Source organism: Rutidosis leptorrhynchoides, chromosome 6, assembly GCF_046630445.1.
Source record: "Rutidosis leptorrhynchoides isolate AG116_Rl617_1_P2 chromosome 6, CSIRO_AGI_Rlap_v1, whole genome shotgun sequence".
Classification (NCBI taxonomy): domain Eukaryota; kingdom Viridiplantae; phylum Streptophyta; class Magnoliopsida; order Asterales; family Asteraceae; genus Rutidosis; species Rutidosis leptorrhynchoides.
Window position 1 is genome coordinate 440,036,177 of NC_092338.1, and position 26,915 is coordinate 440,063,091.

General features: G+C 34.4%; 2 protein-coding genes and 1 long non-coding RNA gene across 6 annotated transcripts; all 3 read right to left on the reverse strand.

Moving 5' to 3' along the window:
• Positions 1-6,456: 6,456 nt before the first annotated feature.
• On the reverse strand, positions 6,457-7,704 carry LOC139855720 (uncharacterized). The gene is made up of 2 exons (XR_011761534.1): positions 7,556-7,704; positions 6,457-6,853 (listed from the first exon to the last, which is right to left on the reverse strand). It is a non-coding gene; the product is annotated as an uncharacterized lncRNA (long non-coding RNA).
• Positions 7,705-9,096: 1,392 nt separating this feature from the next.
• LOC139855442 (F-box/FBD/LRR-repeat protein At1g13570-like) lies at positions 9,097-13,306 on the reverse strand. 3 transcript variants are annotated; one of them, XM_071844665.1, is made up of 6 exons: positions 13,023-13,306; positions 11,919-11,996; positions 10,125-10,792; positions 9,919-10,026; positions 9,640-9,804; positions 9,097-9,534 (listed from the first exon to the last, which is right to left on the reverse strand). In XM_071844665.1, exons 3-6 carry the CDS (start codon positions 10,335-10,337, stop codon positions 9,262-9,264), a joined length of 759 nt encoding a protein of 252 aa, XP_071700766.1. In that variant the 5' UTR covers positions 10,338-10,792; positions 11,919-11,996; positions 13,023-13,306; the 3' UTR covers positions 9,097-9,261. The 3 variants fall into 3 exon arrangements, with proteins under 3 accessions (XP_071700766.1, XP_071700767.1, XP_071700765.1); XM_071844666.1 differs by lacking the exon at positions 13,023-13,306 and adding an exon at positions 12,107-12,304; XM_071844664.1 differs by lacking the exon at positions 13,023-13,306 and having other exon boundaries at positions 11,919-12,304.
• Positions 13,307-21,477: 8,171 nt separating this feature from the next.
• On the reverse strand, positions 21,478-25,196 carry LOC139852615 (peroxisome biogenesis protein 22-like). Of its 2 annotated transcripts, none has more exons than XM_071841926.1 (8): positions 24,881-25,196; positions 24,281-24,505; positions 24,147-24,194; positions 23,838-23,894; positions 23,417-23,518; positions 23,219-23,284; positions 21,952-22,053; positions 21,478-21,843 (listed from the first exon to the last, which is right to left on the reverse strand). In XM_071841926.1, exons 1-8 carry the CDS (start codon positions 24,971-24,973, stop codon positions 21,742-21,744), a joined length of 795 nt encoding a protein of 264 aa, XP_071698027.1. In that variant the 5' UTR covers positions 24,974-25,196; the 3' UTR covers positions 21,478-21,741. The 2 variants fall into 2 exon arrangements, with proteins under 2 accessions (XP_071698027.1, XP_071698026.1); XM_071841925.1 differs by having other exon boundaries at positions 23,417-23,521.
• Positions 25,197-26,915: the final 1,719 nt, after the last annotated feature.

The following is a 26,915-nucleotide window of genomic DNA, read 5'->3' on the forward strand; positions in this document are numbered from 1 at the left end:
ATGGCGTTTGGTTGCAACCAACCATGATAACCCGACTGACTCACTTTGAGGCATAAGAATTACAAGTATGATCCAAAATCATTTCTTTTATCTACTAAACTTCGATACAAACTACTATACAATGACCCCATCACAAACTATAGAAAACTATGACCCATAAAACTCACCCCATACACCTCATTTTTGAACCAAATCAGATTATAAACATTATTGAATATCTATGTCCCAAGAGTCGGATTCAACAAAATGAATGACAAAATTCAAGAATGGTCAACTGCACCCAAATTCAAAGTCATCAATACATCGTGAATTTCAAAAATGAAGTTATATATATAGTGAACATTAAAACATAAATCCAACATACTTCATCCAAATTCATAAAATCCAACATATTCAACATAATCTAACATACTGCAACCAGATCCAACAAAGTTCAACAAAATGTAACATTCCAAAGAAGAAGAAAAAAAAGATGAAATAGAAAATAACAAAGAGCATCCATCTTGAATCAACTTCAGTGCATATTGCATAATATTCTTCCATTTCCCTTTGCTGCCTTTACTAGCAGAAGCTGAATGAGATGGGGTCTCTTGAATCAAGCTATGGGTGTTATCTTCACATCATTCGTCCACTGATTTTTTACATTTTTTTTTTGTGTTGCCTTGAGCATAACATTCTTCCATTTCCCTTTGCTGCCTTGACTAGCAGAAACTGAACGAGATGGGGTCTCTTGAATCAAGCTACGGGTGTTATCTTCACGACATTGATGAACCCCACCTTTTGGTCTTCGCCTTGTGGCCACCAAGTGCATTACGAGATAGGACACGGTCTCGACCTCACAGCAAGTCCATTCGCACACTCTTCGCAGCACACAATATGTCCACAAGGAATAAACACGACGCGTCGCGGACGATCCATACACACACAGCACCTATTCTCATCATTTTCTTCATTCACATCAGACTCGCGTTGGAAAAGCCTCCAATGATCCCATGTAATACCATTACTGATGCAAAAATTTTTGAGTCGAACAATTTTCACAACCAAAAGACTGATCGCACGTACTGATATCCAAATGTAATACAGAACACAGAGTAGAAACCAAAAGCTTTGCATAGTGTTCATCTTCTGCTGACAATAGTAACATGAGACGATGTTAGATCAATGGTTACACTTGAATATTCTACTCTTGTTTTCAACAAAACCCTCTCTACATATGTAAGTAATATCATCTTACTATCCTCTTTAATTTAATACAATCTTCATTATAAAGAGTCACAACTTTTATCTAATTTAATATTGTATCATTCTTCTTATCAACATCATCATCAACCTAATGAAAACTTAGTAGTTTTAAGAAAACTGAAACTAAACTAACAGAAATTAGGACTTTTAACATATGCTAGTGACATATTTATAACCCAAACCAATCACCATAAAACCCCGAGGAGGTGATGATTAATAGCTCCTCCTTTCACCCATTGTACAAAACTTGCATCACAATCAACTTAGGTCATTATCCAAAGTAACAACGATAACACTATGAGATAAAAACATAAACATAAGCAATCACTAAACTGATTTTATTTTCTCCATGCAACCAACAAACCAACGAAGAATCAGGTAAACCCAAGCAAGAACACGAAGTAGTCCTTATAAATCACACAAATACAAAATCGATAACATAGTAACCCATATTAATCGAGAAGCATCAATGCCTATCAAATAACTAAATCACATAAAGAAACACATACCATAAAATGTAAAACTTAAAACATTCTGGATACAGACAACATATAATATCACTATTCTATATATAACTTTATAAATAATCAGCGGAATGAAAAACGCATCAAACAACTTGAGTGCATAACCGCGAACAATCAGGCAGTGTTTTCTTTATAAAAAAACAGTTCACGCACAGAAAAAAAATAAATAATAATAATCAAAGTACAGACTCTTAGGGTCACTAGTTTTGGGACAAACTCCTGTCATGTCAATTTATCGTAAGCATTCATTAGTAACCCTCAACTAAACAATTACATACATTAAAAACAATTGCAAATTAGTATGAATCACATCCATTAAACATTCTTGACAGATATCCTTTGATTAGTTACGGTGAATACATTATTTTTATTTTATTAAGAACCATAATCAAATATAGAAATCTATGTAACCGTTGATCTACTAATGAAGAACATTCTTAATATATTTATTTAAGCACGGAAAGCTTAAGTAAAGATGATGTAAACGTATTATCTTATCTACGTTGTAGAGTAACAAAACTTCAAATTATTTATCAAATAAATATATGCATTAATTAATTATATCTATATATACGAAGTTATGTTATTTACCTTTTCTAAAGCTCAGAAACATATCATGTTAGCTCATGTGATTGGGATGATGTTGAATCAAATACCATTGAAGATTTGCTCTATGGATCTTAATATATCTCATCTTTACCAGGACAAATTTAGTGAGTCGTCGACAGAGAATAACAAAAGATAAATTTAGATCTAACCCAAAAGATAATTTCTGCTACAATAATATCTTACCTAATCAGATTAAAGAGGTCAAACACCGATTAAGTTGATTAGAAACCGACTAATTGGTCAACGTAACCAGTGATCAACAACGATAAGAGATTTGAAAAGGAAGAGATTAGAAGAAATTAAGAAAGCTGAGAAGGTTGATATCGTGAAATTAAGGAGGGGTATAGGCCATTTCGTTAATTGATTGCTAGCTTCCGGTCTTCGACTCTGTTGATGAGCTAGAGGAGGATGAATCGCTCTCTGTGATTTCTAGGTCTAATGGAGAAGTAAAATATTATGTTCGATGCACGCCGATGATTTAGGTCATGTTATAAACGTGTCTGGTTCAGGGCCGCATATAGATGATGAAAATGGGCCTCGGAATTCTCTTTTTGGGCTGGATCAGGATGAAAATATTGGTTTGAAGGAGGGAGTTGTTAAGGGCCCAAGTGATAATAATTCCGTTGCTTCCAAGCACGATAAATCTAATGGGAACAAATCTTTAATTCCCGATCCCTTAGCGGCATTCACTCAAGTTATGGACAATATGAAAAAGGCGTTCAAAAAGGAGTCGTGTCCAATTCTAGCAATACATCGTCCGTCTCGGTGCAAGATAGAAAGCCAAATAAAAGAATATTACCTATGAAGAAGAGATGGAGGTTTTTGGAGATTTTATCAAAGACGCTTGAGCGTTATGTGTTTCAGGTGATGTAGGTCTTCTTTTTGTTTTATGACGAATATGAGTGTTAATCTTTTGCTTCCCGGTCAGATTGAACCTCATTTTTTAGTTTCGTTTGTGTTTCATTGTCCTTTTTCCTCATTGTTAATGTCGCGAGCTTTATGTAGGTTTTGTTTAGTTGTGCTCGGGTTAAATGGTTTGTAAGTTTTTAAGGAGTGAACCTTCTTTTATTATATACTACCTCCGTCCCGTCTTAAGTGTCCACCTTTCCATTTTGGGATGTCCCATTTCAAGTGTCCACTTGATGTTTCAACCAATCAGAAGAGGATATTTTGGAGAGAGTAGATTTCTGATTGGTGGACAATGAAGTTAGTGGGATTTCTTAAAACTGTGTGCAAAAAGTAAGTGGACACTCGTAGTGGGACGCAGGGAGTATAAGTTTATCCTTTTTATGCTCGGAAAAAAAAATACGAAATCGAAAAGAAAATAGGGTTGGCGGCTGGCTGAAATAATAAAACAATATGAGTGGGGAGTGAAAGTGAAGGCTTGAGGGAGTGAAGAGGTGGTGTAGGTTGAATAAAAAAAATGTTGTATTACTCCGTATAATGATCACAGTTTTTCTTTTTTCTTTTTTTTTTTTCTTTTTTTGCAAAACACAGAATATAAAAAAGGCCCAAATCATCAAATTAAGGATTGTGCCAAGGGAACATCGTACACAGGACAAAAACTAGGGAAATTGGTCAAAATTCCCCCATTTTCGGAACTCTTTAACATATTCCTTCGGAAAATGGAAATTGCAATATATGCCTCCAGTCCACGAATCACGCATTATTCGTAGACCTACAAATAGGATTGTTTTTTCTCTGGTATGAAAAAACCAACCAATTCACATTGTAGTCCTTAAAATTTAGTTTTTTGTTATCTCTTTTATCTTTTCCATTTTATCAACTTATAGATCAGCAAACATTTAATTCAATATCAATAAACAATCAAATATATTCCGCATATCAATTGTTAACACATATATTATGGAGTAATTACAAAAACTAATGCAAAACCTAACAATAATTACAATCGTAGAAGTACAAATCATCATTTTGTTCTTCTTTTCTTCTTAGCCTTAGCCTTGAGTGTTTCTATTTGCTTCTTATTCCAAAAATCTAGACTAGGTTTAAGTTCTTCATTGGACATGTTTTCAAATATTTGATATTCAGCGATATTTTGTTCCGCAACTTTTTCCCTTTGACTCCTTTGATCTTCTGTACATTCACACCTTCATATAACCAAGTGATCAATTTTTTTCTAAAAGGTATGCATGACTCGTCTTTGCATTATTCTAGCAATGCTATGCTATGAGCTATGGGTTGACTATGAATTGTAGACATATGTTGAAAGCATTTCACCCCATTTGGATCTTTATAGCACAAGCCCTCACATCCCTCTACGTTCACATACATCCTGTCGACAAACATTCTCCCTTCTGGTACTTTGTAAAGCCTCGTCCCATCCTTCTTTTCTTTTGCAAGACCAATTGATTTGCCAGCTTTTTTAATCCCGACGCAAACACAGAACACGTCAAAATTCTCATCAGTTACAAATTTATTTTCTTTTGCATATTCTAAGATTCGAATTATCTCTCAATTAATCCACAACATGAATTCGTTACACTTCACATTTTTTGAAAGGACAACAATGTCCTTCGAATCCTCCATCCCGAGTGTATACAAATCTTCAATTAATACAACCTTCACAGATTCATCCCTCAAAGTTAGATACATCATCTTCTTATATTACTTCAAGTTTTTCAATTGGACTGGCGTACTTGTACTTCAAAAAGCTGCCCAATTCTAAGAAAGTTTTAGACAAGGCCAACCGGACACCTTCATGTCTATCTAGTTCAATTGCAATTCTTTGATCCTTTTCATTTTTCAACACCCATACGTTCATCCATTTCTGTTGCAACAATAAGTTCAGCTATATCAATACCTCCAGTATCGAGACATGCAATATCCACTTCAGGAATCTGTTCATCCCTTTCACTTGCTTCTTCCACGTTTCCAGTTTGTTTTTCTTCTTCCACATTTCTTTTTTGTCTTTTAGGAGCATATTGGCATGGTGTAGCGTACGGTGACCTGACATGACGACTACTTTTTATGGGACAGATGAATAACGGGTAACGGTAGTGTAGGTAAGCCCCAAATTGCTGACGTAACTTCTGTGTCTGAGACGTACAACAGTCTAGCAGTTGCGAAAGATTGGATCAACGGTGCCACCGTTTGTGAAACTTGAAGACATTTGTGTCTAGTTTACTCAACTGCCCAGGCTCGCGCGCAGTTCCATTAGCCTTTCTTTAACAATTTGGCCACAATGTTGGGTAAAACATTTTCTAACTTCCGTAATAGAAATAGATTTGCATATCAAACGAGCACAATTTTTTTTTATCGTAGACATAATGCTAAACGGTAAAACAATTTTGTATACAGCCTCATTAAACATTCGAACCTCTAATTACTCGAAAAAGCCATGGCACAGAGCAGATCACAACAATAGTTGAATTCTATATGCGAAATAATATGATTGTATAGAATTCATTTCTGAGAGAAAAACTTGTAAATGGGATCATTTTGTAAGCAAAACATGGTATACTTTAGAGCAAAATAAATACTCTTTTTCTACAGGTGTAATGTTTTATCTTCCAATTGTGTTCACATATATAGTTGATGACAATAAGAGAGTTTACTTTACCATGATGAGAAAGATGTGAAATTCCATCAAGAGACATCCATATTTGGGCTGAAAATTTATAGGTTTTGACGTTTGGTTGCAGTCAACCATGATAACTGACTCACTTTGAGGCGTACAAATTATAAGTTTGATCCAAAGCCATTTTTTTTTTTTATCTTAACTTCGATAAAAACTACTGATCTTTTGATAATACAATGACTTTATACATGTAACAAACCATCATCATCTCATCAGTATCATTGTAAAAAAACCAAAATCATTTGATAAGAGTTATGATATAATCAAAGACCAAACAAAACTTCAGGACCGGCATAACGATGAGGTTTTTGAGAAGTTCTACGATTATTATATTCCAGTGAACAAGCGAAACTAAACACAAACAAAAAGTAAGTAAAGGTTTTGTGCTATAGCCGTTTATAGATGATAGTACGTGGGACAATGTTGAAGTTACAAAGGAACAAAGCAATTCAGGAATCACTAAAACAACACTAGAGGTAACAACTTCAAACAAAATTAGTCAATTAAGGAACTTATCTCTAAAAGGTCTAACAGGCACAACAAGTATATTAAGCTAAAGCGGCTCACACGTGTCAAAAGTCACCGAAAATAAATTCAAAACATAAAACATTCTAAATCAGTTTATCTGTAGTTAATTGATTAGTTATACTTTTGGCAAAATCCAGACGTATTGTACGTGTGAAACATTTCCGACTCCAACTCCAGCTCACTGTCTTCATGGATTCTTTTTTTTCATCTCGACTTTCTTCCCTCAAACTTTGTTCAACGCGCAATTCTATCTCCTGTAAAATCGCCAGCTGGAGTTCACCAATCACTTGAGGAGGACTTAGGCTCCATCCAAACATCAGCTTATTGTCTTTGATTTCATCAATCACTTTGGTTTTTGCAAATCATCACCAAAATTGTGTCATTATAAAACCATATACGACAGAGATACAAAAATAAGAAATTCCTAACAGCTTTGCGTTAGTCATAAATCAACAGTACCACATTTTTCGCCTATATTAATATCCACAAGATGCATAGATATAAAAGGTAATTAAATTATCGTGTCATGAATGAAGTAGACTAGTGATGGGGAATATCAGATTGGACCTTGTGAATTATACAAAGCCTAGGAGATTTCTAAGAATAGAAGAATGGACCTATTGATCATGATAATCTACATTCTTATCCCATCCTTATCCCCTTCCATCATTAAAATCACATCGTTTACTTGTAGGATCATAAAATTATCATTTATTTATACATATTAACTAACACTTCCACTCTTAACATTCAATCATTCCTTACGCACACCAATCATTCACATTCATTACCAAGCAAAATTTAAATTTTACATTCATTTAAGCATTTTATCCAACACTCGGTGTGCACAAACCTGCATTTGACCCGTAACTTCATAAAATCAACATCTCTAATAATAAAAACCATCTTTAATCATTCTCTTAGCATAATAATCACTATATCATACAATAATAACTCGTTTTAAAGCTAGAATCATGCATAATCATAACACCTAACACATTTTTAGCATAACTACATCATAAACAACTTTTAATTACTAAATTCATACCTTGTAACAAATAGGATTTCAAAGTCTTAACTTCTTGAACTGAGGATGAAGATGATAATTTCTTACACTGCTCTAGGGTTAAAACACTTCCAATTACTCAATTTTTGGTGGGGTTTTGAGTTTTTCTTTAGGTATTTTGAGTTTAAAATTAAGAAATATGTAAAACGGTTCATACAACTATAAGGTGATAATGAAAGAGTCATTACTTATAGCCTTAATGTCCCTCCTACATTTATTTATAAACATGAACTCCTAACAGTGCACCACTTATCACCTGATTACTTGTGTCAAAACGTGTATATATGGCAGGGACACGCTAACCCTGTGTGCCGTAGCACCCACCAATCCCACCCCGAAAGAGACCTGTGCCGGAAAAGTACCTCCTCCCAGTACCCACAGTGGCGGCAAGAGCAATTTTTACCCCAGCTAGCTAGACCCCCGAAAACACTTCACAAATTCCCCCCGGAGGAGAAATAATTCCATGCGGAGCGCCCAGACTGAGAATCGAACTTGCGCCTTTCTTGTGTCAAAGCTTCCCCCACTGTGGGCCCAGGGATCAAAGGCATCGGGTACCACTGAGCTAGAAGCTCGTTGGTCACCTGATTACTTTTGCCCAACCCAAAAAGTACTTTCTGTGCAAAAGTACTTAGTGTACTTTATTGTAGAGACATAACTCTCAGTTTAGACAGCAATATTCCATTAAAAAGACCTGGAGAAAAGATTAAGGAAAAGCATAGCAAGCAAAATCTCAAAAAACAAGAACCTAAATTTGTCAAGGACCACTTACACAAACACATGAAGGACGATGATATCAAAATGATGAAGTTAAGAAAGAAAAAAAAGTACCGCATTTATTGAAACTTGTGCAATTTCACAATCTGCACCTGTATACGAGTGGCAGGTCAATTAAACCTTCGTTCAATTAAGCCTTATTGTATTAGATAGATGAGGCAGTTCTGAATCACATACGAGAAAAGAGAACAGCGCAAGAAATATAGAAAAGAAACATGGCAATCATAATCTCAAAAAACAAGTACCTAAATTTTTGTAGGACCACTTACACAAATAGATGAAAGACAATAATATCAAAATGATAAAGTTGAGAAGAAACTGAACCCACATTCATTGAGATACTCTTGTGCAATTTTCACAATCCAAATTCCACAAAGATGGGACGATACAACCCGTGGTCAAACTAACTAATCAAAAAAGCCAAGATATACTTTAGCAAGCAACTGCAGATTAATCTTCTATATCAAGATATACTTTAGCAAGCAACAGGTGCCAAGGTATATGAGAACCATTGACAATTAGCTAACAAAAAGGGTAAAAAGAATCGGCTGTACACATAAAGAAGAGAGGATCAGAAACAACTATAGGATCATTGTAATTTTTGATACCTCATATTTCAAGCGTAACTCCTAACAGTACACCAGCCAAGACATGATTATAAAGTACTTGTGGGGTTGGGCAATACCGAAGTTATTATCTCAAATACACAAAGTTGCGTGCATCAAAGCCATAAACGATAAGTATGGCATAGTTCTTGGCTTAAAAATGTAAATATCAATTCCCATATTACAAACAAAAGGATTTGGGTTACTAAGTCAAACTTAACAAACACCTCGGAAAAAAAGTACTCCTAATAAAATTCTCGTCTAAAATGCAGAAAAACATGATCAGTGTCATATCATTACATACTGTAATTATCTATAACGCTCAACCGTTATTTTTGCTAAACGTGATGCACGTGGAGAGTGTTGCAGTAGTCTTGATATATTTGACACTTGATTGTCAGTAACATCCTCATCAACCCGTATGTATACCTTCTTGAGCATGGGGGACTTGGCCAAAATTAGTTTGACAAACTCCAAACGAAGCTTTAATTCGAAGAAACCATAAATCTCAAATTCTTTCAAGTTCTTCAACCAAATATTTGAATAGTTTTTAAGTGTGATGGTTTCATTTCCATCAGTTTCCTACCATATAAATAACAGATATTTCATACACGTCAATATATTTTTTTTGGCAAGCATTTGAAAACATAGAGAACAGAGAATTCAAGATGGACTTAATTGACTTACATATGAAAGGAAACTGAGTTCCTCCAAATTCGGGGAGCATTGGATTAGACGGAAAAACGAAGGCAACCCACCAGAGTTAAGGAAAGACATGTCCTCTATATGCAAATATTTAAGGCCGACTAACGAAATTGGAAGCTTCTGTAGAAACGAGTGTACGGAAAAACACTTGAATGATAGGCCAGCCAAAACAAAGAGTAATTAGGCAAAGCAATAATCATTTTAAAAAGTAATAGTTAAATTACATATCATTGTAATGTAAATATTGAATATTTAACTTACACGAAAAAACCAGCCAACAGTAACCAGTCTTCGAATAGCAGGCAAGCACTTGATTAGGTCAGTAATGGAGGATCTGTCATTACCGAGAATATCATCTTCTTCTAGATACTGCAACAACTTACAACATTTAAATATAAGTCATGAAAAAATTAATCCGAACTCATATTATTATATAGTCAAATAGATATTCATTTACTACTACTTACCAGAGTGAGGTCCTCAAGTAATGGACAACTGGAGAGAAGATGTAGTAGAGTTTTTTTAGAGATCTTTACATGGTGCAAATTTAACTCCGTCAGACTACGAAATCCATTAAAGGTTGTTGGTAGATGGTATATACAACCACAAGTGAGCCACAGGTTAGTTAACTTGCGCAAAGCGAAAAAAAAACAATGGTAACCTATACTCACTATCTTCATTCAATTGAAGCCGAAATTGCTCAACAGTATCCCCCCTCCTTGACACAAGACGTATGATTTCGTCAAGCTCAACACAATCTTTCTCTGCGTTTCCAAAAAGGGAGAAGTCGAGTAACGGGCCATGATGCATCTTCAAACATTCTTTAATCGCACTAAAGAACTTGAACATCTTAATCATCAGAATTGCTTGACACGGGAGGTCAAAAGATTGGCACATAATGGACAGTATATCTGTACCAGTAGCTGTTGGTACTTTGATGAAATCGTCCTTGTCAAACCTGAGCACGTGAATTCGGGTCCAATTGTACCTCCATTCGCTCGAGAGGACACTTGTTTGGACTGCATTTTTGATTGGTAAAAGAGATAGGATAGTGTCTATTATGGGTGAAGGAAGGGAACTGATTCGATCCAAACACAAATCTCCAGCATCATTCATATTTATCAACTCAAGAGCCCTGAAAACATTATAATATGCAATCACAAAGTAAGTCTTGATTGAACAAAACAACAGATAAACACTTTTAAAACAAAAAAGGTTTTACAAATTGACTTCCAGTCGGTATATAACACTATAACTATACCTGGCAATTGGGTCGGGTCGGAATGGGTTTGGGCCCAAACAGGTCGGGTCTAAACGGGTCAAAAATTTTATGCAGGTCAAACGGGTTTGATCAAAAGTGGGTTGGGTCAGGTCGAGACCCATTTTTTCCCTGGGTGCGTCTGTTTGAGAACCATTTTTAAGAAAAGGATTTTTTTGAAATAAAGATCCGTCTAAATCGGTTGACCCAATAGCTGACCCATCGGTTGACCCACTGGTGATTCAACCCATTACCCAACCCACTTAACCAAACGATAACACAATGAAATAAAACATAAACATAAGCAATCACTAAACTGATTTTATTTTCTCCATGCAACCCAACAAACCAACGAAGAATCAGGTCAACCCAAGCAAGAACACAAAGCAGTTCTTATAAATCGCACAAATAGAAAATCGATAAAATAGTAAAGAATATTTATGGAGAAGCATCAATGCCTATCAAATTACTAAATCACATAAAGAAACACGTGCCATAAATGTAAAACTTAAAACATTCTGGCTACAAACAACACATAATATCACTATTCTATATATAACTTTATAATAATCAGCAGAATGAAAAACTTATCAAACAACTTCACTGCATAACCACAAACAATCGGACAGTGTTTTCTTTATAAACAATAGATCACGCATGTCATACAGCAAAAAAAAAAAAAAAAAAAAAAAAAAAAAAAAAAAAAAAAAAAAAAAAAACTCAAAGTACAGACTCTAACAACAATGGAGCATACTCAGATTCAAACTGGCCTCATAATGAGTCAAGTCAGACAGAGTCCAAGGAATTATTACATGCTATAAAGGTCTTTGATGAACTAGCTAAAAGCACAAAAGGTGCTTAAAGAAATCTCAATAATCTCATGAGTCATGTCCAAAATAAACTCAAGTAATCCTCAAAGTACTCGAGTAACAACAGTGCAATTTCAGATAACAACTCATCACTAAACGAGTCAACACTTAATGATACACTTCAAAATTTATACCTGTAAATAATTGTGCTCGTCTCACTTGATTGAGAGCAATGTCACCAGCTATCTTCAATACAGCTATATTCACTGTATCTGCTCATAATCAAATTGATTAAATCAATGAAAGAAGTCGACAAATACACAATAACAATCTGTAGATCGATTCTTACAAAAAAACACAAAATAAGATTTTAAATTCTTACGAGAATTGTGCAGGTAAATAAAAGATTGAAACTGAACGGATGTAATAATTGTTGAAAATAGAAAGCGAAACTGAAGGAAGTATAATAACTAGTTGATCGGTGATTGTTTTTAGTGTGCGATTAAGGGAAGAAATAACAGTGGTGATTGTTTTTAGTGATTTTGATTTTGTTTTTAAATTCTTATCAGCGTTTTAAGATTTTAGTGTGCGATTAAGGGTTTGAAACTTTTAGAGATCATGTTCTCGAAATGATTACACTTGTCAATTTGGGCTAACTATACAATATGAGCCCAACTTAACTCTATTTTATTAGTTATTATTATTATTATGTAGTTTTTTTTTTTTTTTGGCCAAAAAAACTGAAAACTTATATAAAATGAAAAAATGAAACCTTCTTTAAAATTACAAATCAAGAAAACCGAGCCCAATTAAACATAACTAACACAAATTAAGCTCGCAAACACTAACAAAGAGGAAAAAAGCCTACAAAACATAAGATGACGAAAAAATGAAAACCAATCTAACGGTAACTAGAAGATTAAGATTCATATTCAGGGTATGTTTGGCAAGCGAGCTTGTGGGAGCTTATGATAGCTTATATGAGCTTGAGCTTATGATTTTAATAAGCTTCAAGTTATAAGCTTTGTTTGATAAACAAAAAAAGTAGAGCTTATGAAAATCATAAGCTCTTAAAAAATAAGCTACTTGTAGTAGCTTATGAAAAAAAGTAGAGCTTATGAACTGAAAAATAAACTCCAGCTAGTTTACCAAACACTTATAAAATATATTAAGCTCCAGCTACCAGCTTCAAAAATAAGCTTCAGCTCCAGCTCCAGCTAATAAGCTCCAGCTCCAGCTCCAGCTAGTTTCATCCAAACACACCCTCAATAAGAAATTAAAAAGAGTTATGCCATCACCCGGAACACAAATCGCTTAAGCATCTTTGATAACTACGCCAAACACCACACTCTTCTTCGTGAGACAATTTCTAAGTGTCAAATAATGAGTAGTTTTTTTCATTCATAAATGTCAAAAGGATGAGTTGTTTGATTCATTCATAAGCGTCAAAAAATTTATACTTAACGTTTACGGATGTCAAATATTATGAGTAGCTTTTTGACATTTAAGAGTGTCAAAAAGAATTAATATTGTTGACGCTCCTAGCAATCAAGCGTCAAAAAAAAAATCTTGTAGTGTGGGAATGTGCCGGAGACGTGAGGGTAAGAAGTAGATAATGAAATTGATGATAATGAAAGGCGGTGAGGAGTGCAGGAAAATAGGTAGGTTATGATAGAGAAAATTAGATGAATACACATACATAAAATATTATTTTATTAAGTAGTAATGATTGAGAAACTTCAAAAGTTTTCGTAATAGAAGATGAGAAACTTTAAAAGTTTTTCAATTGCATTTAAGAATATAAAACAACTCATAACTCATTAACTCATGCATATTAAAAGACAAATTATATTATAAATGATCATCCTTTTCATATGTCTAATGAATATCGTGTGTTTGTTGTATATAAATACTACATTTCATTTTCACATACATGAACCTCATGATTCAATATGTCAATACTCGTCTTATCAACGTTAGGTTGTTTCGATCAAGCAACTGTATAAGTAATATTGATTCGTCGTTTGATTCTATTCTATGATATTTATAGTGCACTTATAAGGAATAGTGTCTTTTTGTGTTATCACTTATTAGATCTATTCCCTTCTATAAAATTTAAAAGTATCTTTTAGATGTCATAAAGTTCACGAATGTCTTAATTGTAGTTATATAGTTATACATGAACAATGTGATGCCCCGTACAAAATTAACGTGCACGGATCATCAACAACAGGTCCATTACAAGGTTACAACACTATATGCTGTTTTAAAACAAGTTTGCATTCATGAAAAGATAGCGTTTTACAAAAGATAGCATGCTTCTACGAATAGAAAGCGTTAACACAAGTACGTGACACGAAGGTCATTACAAAGTCATGGTTCAAATGTAACATAAGTTTTGAATGCAAAGTAAAAAGTTTCATGTTTGAGACATCTCTAAATAAGCAGCGGAAATCTAACACCGAGAGTCTAGTACAGCGGAAGCAACATACGTCTAAGCACCTGAGAAATAACATGCTTAAAAAGTCAACACGAATGTTGGTGAGCTATAGTTTAATTGTAACAGTAATGTAATGTAGGCCATGAGATTTCGTATTCAAAACAATATGAAAAGTATATGCTTAACCGTGGGCACTTGGTAACTAACTTAACGTATATATCACCCCCTAAAAGTACACTTGGCGAGTGCGTATGTTTACGAAGTATTAAACACCCGTTAAATGCTAGCGCGACTAGCCCGAGTGGGGATGTCAAACCCTATGGATCCATATCTAAGATTCGCATTCACCGGTTCAAAAACCAATGACTAAACGTTACCGAGCTAAGGGGAAAGTTTATGCCGTTATATAACCCACACATATAAAAAGTTTAAGTACTCGTGCCTAGTAAGTAAAACATAAAAAACGCATGTATTCTCAGTCCCAAAAATAGTTGTAGTAAAAAGGGAGCTAAAACTCACAGTGAAAGTGCGGTAAAAGTCGACACGAGATAAGCAAGCAAGTAAGTCGGTCCGAAAGGTCGTCAACCTAAGTCAAAGGTTACTAAGTCAGTAAATCATCCCAAAAGGGTTTAAAAGTACGTAAATTAAGTCTTAAGTATCATCATCATCAACATCATACGTACAACGTAAAGTAAGTTTTCAATCAAGAATAGAGACCGAAACAAAGACTGACTTCGTTCAGCTGCTACGACCTCTATACAAACTGAAATGACGTGCGACCAGTGGCCAAGGCTTCGTATATGAGTCCTCTAACCGCTGACCAATTTTCAGAATCTAAATCGTCTTCTTTTGACCGTGGCGATGGTTTAAGTACGAGTAGGTCAGAAATTTCAGCACAACGTTACAAGGGCGTAGTGACTTTCGGAAGGCTATAAATCCTAAACCGTATATCGGATTTAGGCGAGGCCTAAACGAAAAGTCATCTACTCGAACCGAAATATCTGGAAATCAACTTTTCCAGAAGCCCAGGAGCTTGATCAGACCCTGAAAAACAGAAAGCATGTGCTCCATTGGGTTTCTCGGTGTTTGATGCTCATCACGGTTCTCATCCTTGATGTGTATAAGCCTCAAGTTTACAACTCTTGATATTTTAGCATCAATTTAACCAAGGTTTAACCATCAACACACAGAGTTAAGACTAAGAAATAAAACACAACTCATGTGAGAGTTTGAGCAAGGTGATGAACCAAAGTTACATCAATTTCTTAGTTTTAATACAAGTACAATTACTATTAAGCTATAAACTTTGAATCAAACTAAATAAGCAAGACCTTAAGCTATAGAACTTAGATCTTAGCTAAATATTAAAGACTTTAGACTACAAAGTCTAGATCTCATGTTCTTGGTGAAACCCTAAGTCATAACACTTAGACTTTCAACTTTTACACAACCATAAGTTATGAAACTTAGATCTTGTAAAGTAACTTGAACACAAGCTAATGAACTTTTGTTTAAACAAAGTAGAAGACCATAAGTTACACAACTTAGATCAAACACAAAAATAAAACCCTAAGCTAGAGAGCTTGGATTCCTAACAATAATTATGAGATCTCAAGCTAGTAAGCTTGTATCTTTTGTTTCATGCAAACACAAGTCACAAATCTAAGCTACAACAAACTAAAGAAGATCATAAGTTAGTAAACTTTTGATCTTAACTAACTTTTTGTAGAAACATCAAGCTAGTAAACTTGTATTTCAAACTTTCTTGAAGATCCATAAAGTAAAGTGTTGGATCTACAAGTTACATGAAGATCATAAACATGAGTTTTGATCTTTTAACACAATTAAAGAGATCTTAAGTTTTAAAACTTAGATCTAACATAAGTAAAGAAGATTAAAAGCTAAAAAGCTTTAATCCTCCATGTTCTTGCACTTTCTTCAAATTAAAGTTTAAAGTCACAAGATATATAATGATTCAAGTTACAAAACATGAATCTTGAATTATGATGATGATGATTCACGAAAATGATGAAGAAAAAGAAGAAAAGAAGATCAAGAACACTTACAAGTTCTTCAAATATTTGAGAGAAAACTAGAGAGAGATTTGAGAGAAAATGTGTGTGTGTTTGAATGGAATGAAATGAGAATGAAATGAGGTTTTAAAAAAAATAAAGTGATGGTGAGGTGGTGATGGTTGGCCGACGGTTTGGGAGCAAGGGGGGACCATTTTGGCCTCATGTGGTGTGGCATGGTGTGGTCCATGGTGGTGGTACAAAGTGGTGTTGGTTTGTTGGGTGGTTTGAGACATAATGCAAGTATTAGTACACAAGCATGCATGATACTTGTCTCATTAATTACATTGGCTAATTATTAATTACATGGGCTAATTAACCCATTAAGTGGTCCACTAAGTTGAGTAGGTTGGGACATGGAAGTTCATTAAGGTGTTAAGTCCATTAAGGTAACTAGTAAGCATTAGTAAGCACTAAGCATGATTAAGGAACCATAAAGCCAAGTAATTGTCATAAATAATAACAATTATGTTTACGCAGTCATAATATTTCAATTATGACCAAAGGTTAACGTGTACCAAGTACGTAGCTCGTTTTAAACAATAAGTGACACTAACGGTTGTAAATGCATTCAAGGATCATGTTAAGCAACTAAGTACTTAAAAACACGTTGTAAGGCATTAACAAAAGTAATTAACATAATTAATGATCCCATCAAATAATCTAGCTCAGTACGCACAAATACGCAGTTTCGTGAAAGTAATAAATATAATTAAAAGTCGAAAAAGTCTGATCGTTACAAACAAACCAACATCTAAATTACTATTACAAATTGGAAATATACAACGGGTTAAAATCCAAGAGTTCCAACATGAAATGAACTACCACTCGCCAAATCTCTCCCAGAGTCGCTGCAAAGATAGCATATAACCCTTTCTTCGTGACCTCATAAACACTCCAACACACGAACCAATACTTCAACTCAATCCAAGAATTGAAATCTGGAAACTAAATATCGTCCCACACTTTAATCAATCGCAATAAGTCTTGAGATGCAATAAGTCTTGAGATACGGTACATTCGAAGAAAATATGATCCCTTTCCTTAACAACATTATTATCAGACATAGAGATCGAGTCCCCGCTTTGAAAGATTTATTCTGAACCGGAAGCCTATCAACATGAGGCTCCATAAGAAGATATTAACCTTCGTGGGATAATTTTTTTTACCCATTTTGTATCTGATCCCAAAGAAGATAAAGTGCAGCTATCAGTATATCTCCTTGTTGAGCTCATTGTATAATTACCATGTGACCAGTGTAACCTGATGGAAAATCGTGTGTACTTTTAAATTTTATAAACGCAGCGGAACAATTAAAATAAACATCTTTTATTAATATTAAAATAAACATCATTTATTTTATTATAAACTTTCACACGAAAACATTCACACGATTAACGATCTCAATAAGATTAAATTACACCACTAATAATTGTCAACTAATAAATTCACAAAGAAGATTTTAGATATACCTTTAGTGAGCGATGCAAGAGCGGTAGAATCAATTGTCCACGTCTAGGTTGAAACATATATACAATTGTCCACGTCTAGGTTGAAACATATATTCAAAGTGTATGAATATCTCTATGGTTGATCCACACAGCACGTCGAACAACACCAATCGGATGCTAGTCGGTATATATATATATATATATATATATATATATATATATATATATATATATATATATATATATATATATATATATTACTTAATAATAGAATAGAATCACAACCGACTTTGATCCACTTCTTTGTAATGCTCAAATACTCGCAAAGAAAATTGGCTTCTTTAATTTTGTTGCGATGTTGTTTTTGATCAAAAAGGAAGAAATCCCTTTTGTTTCTTGCTAAAAACCACATGGGACAACATCCCTTATTTCTTTAATATACGGAGTAATTTTATGGTGATGAATGAATCTGCCTTCACATACCCAGAAGGATTGAAAACCATTTTCTATATTTATGTATTTATATTGCACTAGCCCAGCACTAGCCCACAAACCATTTAATTAACTTCTTTCTTTATTGAGAAATTTGTGGAGCAAAAGTCGTGACCAGCTAATGACCAAAACACAAAATACAAAAAGGTCTCATCCCTTTTATTGTTTGTCAAATTCATTGTACTTAATATAAGATTCATATATTTATTTACTTTATCTCCATTAAAATAAACACACATAATAGTTTGTGGTGCAAAACTTATTGAGGATTTTATTTAATTAAATCATATTTAACTAAACTATACTTTTTCGAACTATAGGTTATAATTATATATCAACAATATATAATAAATGGTGTCTAAATGTTAAAGTGTGTGACCTCATAGGCCTGTACATAATCGGTAGTATAGATTTGTGTTATGACGTGTACACTAAGTCAACATAACCAAATCCATTTATCAGGCGAGGAAGAAAGCCTAATCGGGTCAATCTGCTCTGCCAATCTGCACCAAACATTCATTCACTTGTATCAAATTCCATTTACAACATCTGCACTACTATGCAAACTATGACCCATTACAAACTGACCCATTACAAACTATACAAAACCATGACCCATAAAACTGACCCCATACACCTCATTTTTGAACCAAATCAGATTATAAACATTATTGAATGACTAGCTATGTCCCAAAAGTCAGATTCAACAAAATGAAAGACTATATTCAAGAATGGTCAACTGCGCCCAAATTCAAAGTCAACAATACAACATGAATGTCAAAAATAAAATGCTGTTATATATAGTGGACATTGAAACATAAACATACTTCAATAAAATATAACATTCCAACAAAAAAGGATGAAACTGAAAATAACAAAGAGCATCCATCTTGAATCAACTTCAGTGCATAACATTTTCCCCCTTTTCTTTGTTGCCTTGACTAGCAGAAACCGAATGAGATGGGGTCTCTTGAATCAACTTCGGTGCAAAGCTACTGGTGGTATCTTCACATGGTTCGTCGACTAGTTTTTTACATTTTTTTTTTTTTTTGCCATGTGCCTGCCTATAGAGGGTTCGTCTTTCCTTACTGCTAGCCCATCTGGAATACTAACATTTCAATTAAAAGCAGGAAATGCTTCATAAAGTTAAGAAGTTATGAATGCATCTTTCCTTACTGCTAGCCCATCTGGAATACCTAACTTACTTCTCAAGTTTCAATCAGTTATATAAACAAGCCTTAAGCCATTAGCTGAGAAATTTATGCTATACTATACTGTTCAGATCAAAAATATTCCCATGAACTAAGACCATACGAACAGTGTTGGAACAAGAAATGCAGATTAAGTAGTATTCACATCAGCTAAAGCTATTCATTTTGATCTTATTGATGCTGCAGATACCAGGAAGCCAGAAAATCAATGAAAGGTTGAAAACTAACTGATTAACGAGTTAACAAACTAATACACGACTCGAATTAATATTTAATAAATCCAATTACGTACCATAGAAACATGAGCCGTTCCAACCAAATAAACATCACAAATTCCTCCTTCTGCAGATGATTCACATGAAAGAGCCACAACACTCCGTGATAGTTCCTCTGGAAGCACTTTCCTTTGCTCACCTTCATCATGTTTACCCAGTGTTGTAAAAGTCGGCCGACTTGGCCGAAGCGTCGGCCAATGCGTCGTTTTTTTGGGTTCTCCGTCCCGTTTTTTTGAAAACGACTCAAAAGACGGTCAAAGCTAAAAGTTTGGTCAAAGTCTGTCAAAGACGGTCAAAGTTGGTCAAAAACGGTCAAAATTAGTCAAATTTTCGTTTAGATGTGATATGTTTTAAAATTTGGGTTTGTTTTCATTTTTTAGACCGCTCTTTATCTCTGTGTCATTACTGATTATGTACTCGGTAACATTAATTGAGTTTGAAGTTTGATTATATTTAAATTCAAGTTCTTATTTAAGAAATTTATGGTACAGAATCAACTATTTTATACATATATAAATATATATTTAAAGAAATTATTAAAAAAAGTCAACGTTGGTCAACAACCGATGCGTCCCCGACTCGGCCGACGCGTCCTTTTTAAGTCTCGACCGATGCGTCCCCGACTCGCGACTTTTACAACCTTGTGTTTACCAATTCAATATTTTCCCTCAATTTTAATTTGATATATAATAATCAACTAAAGACTTTATATAACGCAATATAAACAGAATATAGTTGAACACTGGAACAATTTCAAACATTCGGCATTTTTACAAATGTTATTTATCGTTTCATCAATAAAAACAGTAATGATAGCTCTCGCTATAAATTGCCTAGATTCTGTATACGATACAATAAAATCACAAAATTATTTAACTAAATCATACCATCAGCCTCATTTTCATTGGCGTCACGATACTGTTCATCATCGGCAACAACGCTCCGATCCTCTGAGCTAGTTAGTAGAACTAGCTCTGTCATCGGAGGTATTTGATGCTATCGCGGAGTCAACTTCTGGCGCCTGATTAGGCGAATCGGTATCCAGATTCATCGTCTTCGAATTACTATGGCGTTCGGGGCGGTGGTTTGGCGGTTAAATATGTATCGAGAAACGTTGAATTGGCGTACTATGTGTTATTGTGTGAGTGTGTGTTCTTTTTGACAGTTCGCCTGATTTTTGCTGAAATAATAATCCGGCAGATGGTGAATGCAAGCTTTTGCTGTAACGGTGAGCCTCTGATAACTGAACTAACACGGCCGACTGAATTAATCCATTCATATACGAATAATTCTTCACAAGAAATGTGTTGCTTCGAACATGTAACCGTCTATCAGAAATGTAGTTATTGATCGAAAGGTCCTTGTAAAAACACCGGTTTACATAAATCGTCCACATAACTTTTTTGACTTAAAGTTAACGTATCATCAATCATCTTCATCTATCATCATCAAATGAAATAAAAGACATGCATTTGAAGACTATAATTAACTTTAACTTTAGTTATAAAAAAGAAAGCAAAAGTTTGTATACTCAGAAAATAATACTGCATTTACATTTTATAAATTATACGTAAACATATGTATTTAAAGTGATGTAACTTACAAAAAGATATGCATTTTGTTACGATAGCGTTATACGATATTTATGTTGTGGTTTAAACTTCCAAGGTTTTTAAAAACGTGTTCATCTTTTATTTATTAGAAAAATAAATTATGAATGCATAATTTTTAAAGTAGTTGTTTTCATGTTTAGCCCAAACAAATTCATGTCCATTAAACTTTTCCCCAAATTTTAATATGGCAAGCAAATCATAATCAAGATCAAAAATTACAACTTCCTGAAAAACATCTAACAAGTTACAGTGTGTAAGTACCAACCAAATTCTTTATCTTTGTAACATAAACTACATAGTCCCCAGACACGGGAACCCAGCTAGAATCATATGGAATTTAGGATGGTAATCTATTGCACAAATTGAAGACTCGTGTAGGCATAATTATGAACATGACATCACAAGTACAAACATTACAAAAAACTATAGAAACTTGTGGGACACGTTGATTGTTTTAAAAAATTCAACAGCTGAAAAACTGTTCCAAGGATGAAGAAATGATGACATTAGAGGCTATTCGCTCGGTTTTGGCAGTTGAGATGTGAAGCTGATTCTTGATAAACCTCTGTACGATGAAGAAACAAATATTAGCAATGTTAGAACAAAGATCAAATGTGGGAGGCATCATTCATAAATATGTAAGGGGTGGCTGATATGATAATGCTGAACATACCGCCAACTGAGTAGAAATTTCTAGACTCGAGTCTATATGCCAATCGGGCTCCAGCTGCCGAACAAAAGATGTACGTCCAATATCTGTGCTACAAAAAAGTACCTGCAATGCGAATTGATCACAAAAATTAACAAAAAAATGGATAACAGTAATATGTTCAATATTAAGCACAACTATTTAATTCCTATTATGATTATGATTTTATCATATGCATGTGATGACTCCGCATCAAATGACCTATTATAATGGAACACACGAACTCCTAAACCTTCTTGCTATCAATTACCATGTGATCATTATACGAGGGGTCATTTAATTGGTAACATTTCAAAAAACTAAAACTGGAACAGGTTGAACTGATCAAAAACTAGCTCAATAAAATCACGGTCATCTAAATCATACAGTGTCTGTAATCATATTTAATAGAAAAACCCCAAATCAGTTTCGGCGAGTCAGCCCAACCAGACTAAGCCCTTTTTGACCTACACAGCAAAACTAATCATTTTGACCATTACCAACCCACCTATTTTAACACCTCTTATCATGAATACGTCTTCATCTAGATAGACATAATTGTCAATTAGCCTACCCTTTAACTTCAACTCTGATGATAATTGTTTTGGTTAAAAATTACAACATAACAATACCCAATCCACCACCGAGGCATTTGCCTGAGTGGTATGCGGTGGTGTTTAACACCCTCGCCGGGTAAGAGGTCCAGGGTTCGAACCTGGCTTCTGAATGACCAAATTAAACATGGACTGAAATAGGCTCCATTGAGGTCAGCCCAAAGGGAAGGTTTTACCGACCCAATCCGGGACTAAGGTCCGACCCGCCTGCCCCTCGGGATGGTTTAAGGGTTCGGATCCCTGTGATCGTGGTTCGGGTTTCCTGCCCGAACGTGTGTGTGTGCAAATGATGACTAGGCTTCGGTCGATGCAATCTTGCCATTCAAAAAAAAAATAAAAAATAAAATAAAAAAAAATCCCCAATCCAGCCGAAGCAGGGTGTGGGAGAGGTACGACGTGAGAATCAATAACACCAAAAGAAAAATCGTATTGCTATAAAACGGTGCACCTAAATTCCAAATTCAGAGAATACTATCTTTGACTTCTGGGATTCAAAATCACACTCTAGTTATATGACAATACAGTAGCATATGATGTGTAGGTATAGAGACTAAAGTAGAATAATTGTCAGATAAAAATAATAATAAAACAGACACTAATAAAAAATATTGTAAATAGCAGTTATACATTGTTGTTACCTTCTCTTTGACTAAGCCACCGGATGTGAAGATCCCAGCATTTTCCAATGCCATTACAATCTTTTTCTACAACCAGAAAAAAGAGAGGTAATATTTAGCTAACAAGCGCAAACAAAAATCAAGTCAGCAGTCATAACAAAGATACAAATGTGAAGGTGATTAGCAAAGATAAGTGAAAGATGACAAGCTCATACATACTTCACTTTCATCATCAAGGACTGTTTCCATTAAATAAAGATCGCAGAACTTTGTAATCTCCAGCAGAACTTCCAAAACTGAGGATCTCACAGTCGCTTGGTTCTGCTACACACAAATACTCAATTGAGTCATATTCCATTTACCAAAGGTAAAATCTACTGTTATAACAAGAGGTAGCGAGACAGTTGGGTCAGGCGAGTAGGGTGATAGGTCAAATCAGGCTTGGATTGACATAGGCCAGGTTGGGTTGCCGTATTCATCCATTTATAAACAATATATATCAGTGGCAAAGTATTAGCTATTAGCAATAATAACATAAAAAATAAAAATAAAAAATAGATACTAATATAAGTGTCAGAATAAAGCAAAATAGATGTTTGTAACATTAAATACACTACAGGTAACATCAGACCATCATTACCTGAAGTTCCTCAGGAGTACTCTCTTCAAGTATAACACCAAGCAAGCGGCAAGTTACCTTCACCAAAATCAATTAACCATTATATGGTTGAGATAATCATAAAGCGCTAATTAATCATATGTTATACAGTATATTTGTAATGAAATTTCTACATAAATGGGACAGAGGGATTAGATAATAAATGTATCATGCATATCTCATTATTCTTACTCTCTTATAAGGCATACTCATCATTACATTGAAAATAGGCATCATAGCTTAATACTTAAAAACTTTTATGACTCGGTAACAAGGCTTTTAAAATCATACCTTTCTTCCATCACTTAATCGTTGTCTCACTATTTGTCCTAATGTAGGCTGCAGTAACAAAAAACAGCAAGCCATAAAGATTACTGTAAAGCAGACATTTTTATATTGTTGTATGCATTAAATTTTCCTTTTACCTTTACAGGCTGAAAGAACTCATCAATGACAGTGTGTGCTCTTGAATAATCAACCTCAGAAGGAAAGGCATTTGCATCAGGATGAGTAGCGACTCCTGAACTGCTAGACCCAGGAGCTTGACGTTTAGGTTGTCTTCTTCGAGGTGCACTCGGTGTCCTGAGTACTCTCCACGTAAAAATAACGGCAACCGCAAATCCCGCTATAGCCCAAACAGACCGTAAATCCTGCAATTGGGTTTAAGGATATAAGAAATACAAAGAGCAAATGCCATTTGACCAGCTCCTATCATGAATATATACATCACGAAATGTCCTAAGCAGGACTCGAACAGTCAACCTCAAAGTTGTAAGATCAACAGGTTTAAATAGATTGCAAAGTCAGCAGGTTTGTATTAAACAAAATGACTACTTTATTATAGTGAACCTAATTCAACCTTTCCAGTTGAGATTTACCAACCGTGAAAACAATCAAATTCTAGGGTTTTTCGGTAATCAAACAATAAAAAAATAATTTGGAATAATAGATACTTTCAAATGAGCATTTCATCAAATACTTTGTAAGCAAACATTAATTTAACATAAAAGTACAAATATTGGCACCTGGGTATTTAGAATCTTGGAAATTTTGGTTGATAGATAAGCCCCAAATCTCTTAACGAGCTGTAACAAATCTTCCTTCGGGTAATCAGCCATACCTATACGTATACACCGACTATATCTATCTTGTTTTGCACGTTCACGCAGAAGAAGATATAGTCAGAAGGATCTTTAATTTCTCGTCATTATAATAAGATCTTAAGGAAAAGATGGTGATGCTATTTAAATTTTGATTAAGATAAAAGATTATTGAATCGAAATGTTTTTGCTGGTCGTTGATTATTGACTATTGATTATTGATTATGAAATTATGAATATTGTTATAATTCAGTAGGCTTATAACTACCTTTAGTGGTTTGATTCTTGATGTTATAATTCAGTAGGCTTATAACTACCTTTAGTGATTTGATTCTTGATTTAGAATACTAATAATGAAGTGTAAGAACAAAGATGATAATGGAGAGAAAGAAAGAAACACTTTGTAAGTGTGAGAAATGGTGCAAGTTTAATGCTTGCATTCATGAGTATTTATAGCCTAAAATCTCAATATAAAAATACATACTTTGTGTACCAAAATTGACTATATGTATACACCAAAATTGACTATCCATATCTATATTATTATTATTATTATAACACTCCCCCTTGGATAACAATTTTATTTTGTTGAAGATCAACTATAAATTACTGCCTCGTTAAAAACCTTGCTAAAGAAAACCCAGTGGGAAAAAACTTTAGCTAAGGGAAAAAGAGTGCAGCATGGAGTTGACTCCCCCTCAAGTAGACATCGCTTCAGCTGTTACATCTTTTGAACATGTCTCATGCCAATGTTATGAACGTGTGTTCTGAAAATAGCAGTTGGAAGTGCTTTCGTGAAAAGATCAGCAGAGTTTTTGCTAGATTGCACATATCTCATTTCAATCTGGTTGTCCTTAATGAGATTTTGAGTGTATGAGAAGAATCTAGGTGGTATGTGTTTTGTTCGGTCACTTTTGATATACCCTTCTTTCATCTGTGCTATGCAAGCTGCATTATCTTCATAGATAGTTGTTGGACTTTTATCGCGTTCTAGTCCACAAGAATCAGTAATGAGTTGTGTCATTGATCTCAACCAAAAACATTCTCGAGTAGCTTCATGTAATGCAATCACTTCGGCATGATTTGACGATGTAGCAACAAGTGTTTGTTTTTGAGAACGCCATGATATTGCAGTACCTCCATTTAGGAATACATATCCAGTTTGAGATTTAGCTTTATGTGGATCAGATAAATAACCTGCATCTGCATAACCAACCAAATCTTGTTTTGATTCGTTAGAATAAAATAATCCTAAATCAGTAGTTCCTCGAAGGTATCGAAATATGTGTTTGATCCCATTCCAGTGTCTTTTGGTAGGAGCAGAGCTGAACCTTGCCAACAAATTAACTGCAAAAGAAATGTCAGGTCTTGTACAATTTGTAAGATACATAAGAGCTCCAATTGCACTAAGATATGGTACTTCTGGTCCAAGAATGTCTTCTTGATCTTCACATGGACGAAATGGATCAGCTTCAACATTGAGTGATCTAACAACCATAGGAGTACTTAATGGTTTTGCCTTGTCCATATTGAAACGTTTCAAAATCTTTTCAGTATATGTTGTTTGATGTACAAGTAAACAATTAGGCATATGCTCAATTTGTAAACCAAGGCAATACTTGGTTTTTCCGAGATCTTTCATTTCAAATTCTTTCTTTAGAAGTTGAATGGCTTCATGGATCTCTTTATTTGTACCTATGATGTTAAGATCATCAACATAAACAGCTATGATCACATATCCGGATGTTGTTTTCTTAATGAAAACACAAGGGCAAGTAAGATTATTTGTATACCCTTTGCTTATCAAGTAATCACTTAATCGGTTATACCACATACGTCCCGATTGTTTTAACCCATATAAAGATCTTTGTAATTTAATCGAATACATTTCTTTGGGTTTTGCATTTGATGCTTCTGGTACCTTAAATCCTTCAGGTATCTTCATATATATATCACTATC

Bases quoted from the DNA above. Each gene is read 5' to 3' on its own strand.
- LOC139855442 (XM_071844665.1), bottom strand. From the start codon at position 10,337: ATGAAGATAGTGAGTATAGGTTACCATTGTTTTTTTTTCGCTTTGCGC. The intron at 10,027-10,124 runs GTAAGTAGTAGT...AAGTTGTTGCAG, and splicing joins TACTTGAGGACCTCACTCTG to TATCTAGAAGAAGATGATAT. The intron at 9,805-9,918 runs GTAAGTTAAATA...CTATCATTCAAG, and splicing joins CTGTTGGCTGGTTTTTTCGT to TGTTTTTCCGTACACTCGTT.
- LOC139852615 (XM_071841925.1), bottom strand. From the start codon at position 24,973: ATGGCTGATTACCCGAAGGAAGATTTGTTACAGCTCGTTAAGAGATTT. The intron at 23,895-24,146 runs GTATGATTTTAA...ATTTTGGTGAAG, and splicing joins GATTAAGTGATGGAAGAAAG to GTAACTTGCCGCTTGCTTGG. The intron at 22,054-23,218 runs GTAACAACAATG...TTCGCATTGCAG, and splicing joins GTGGCTTAGTCAAAGAGAAG to GTACTTTTTTGTAGCACAGA.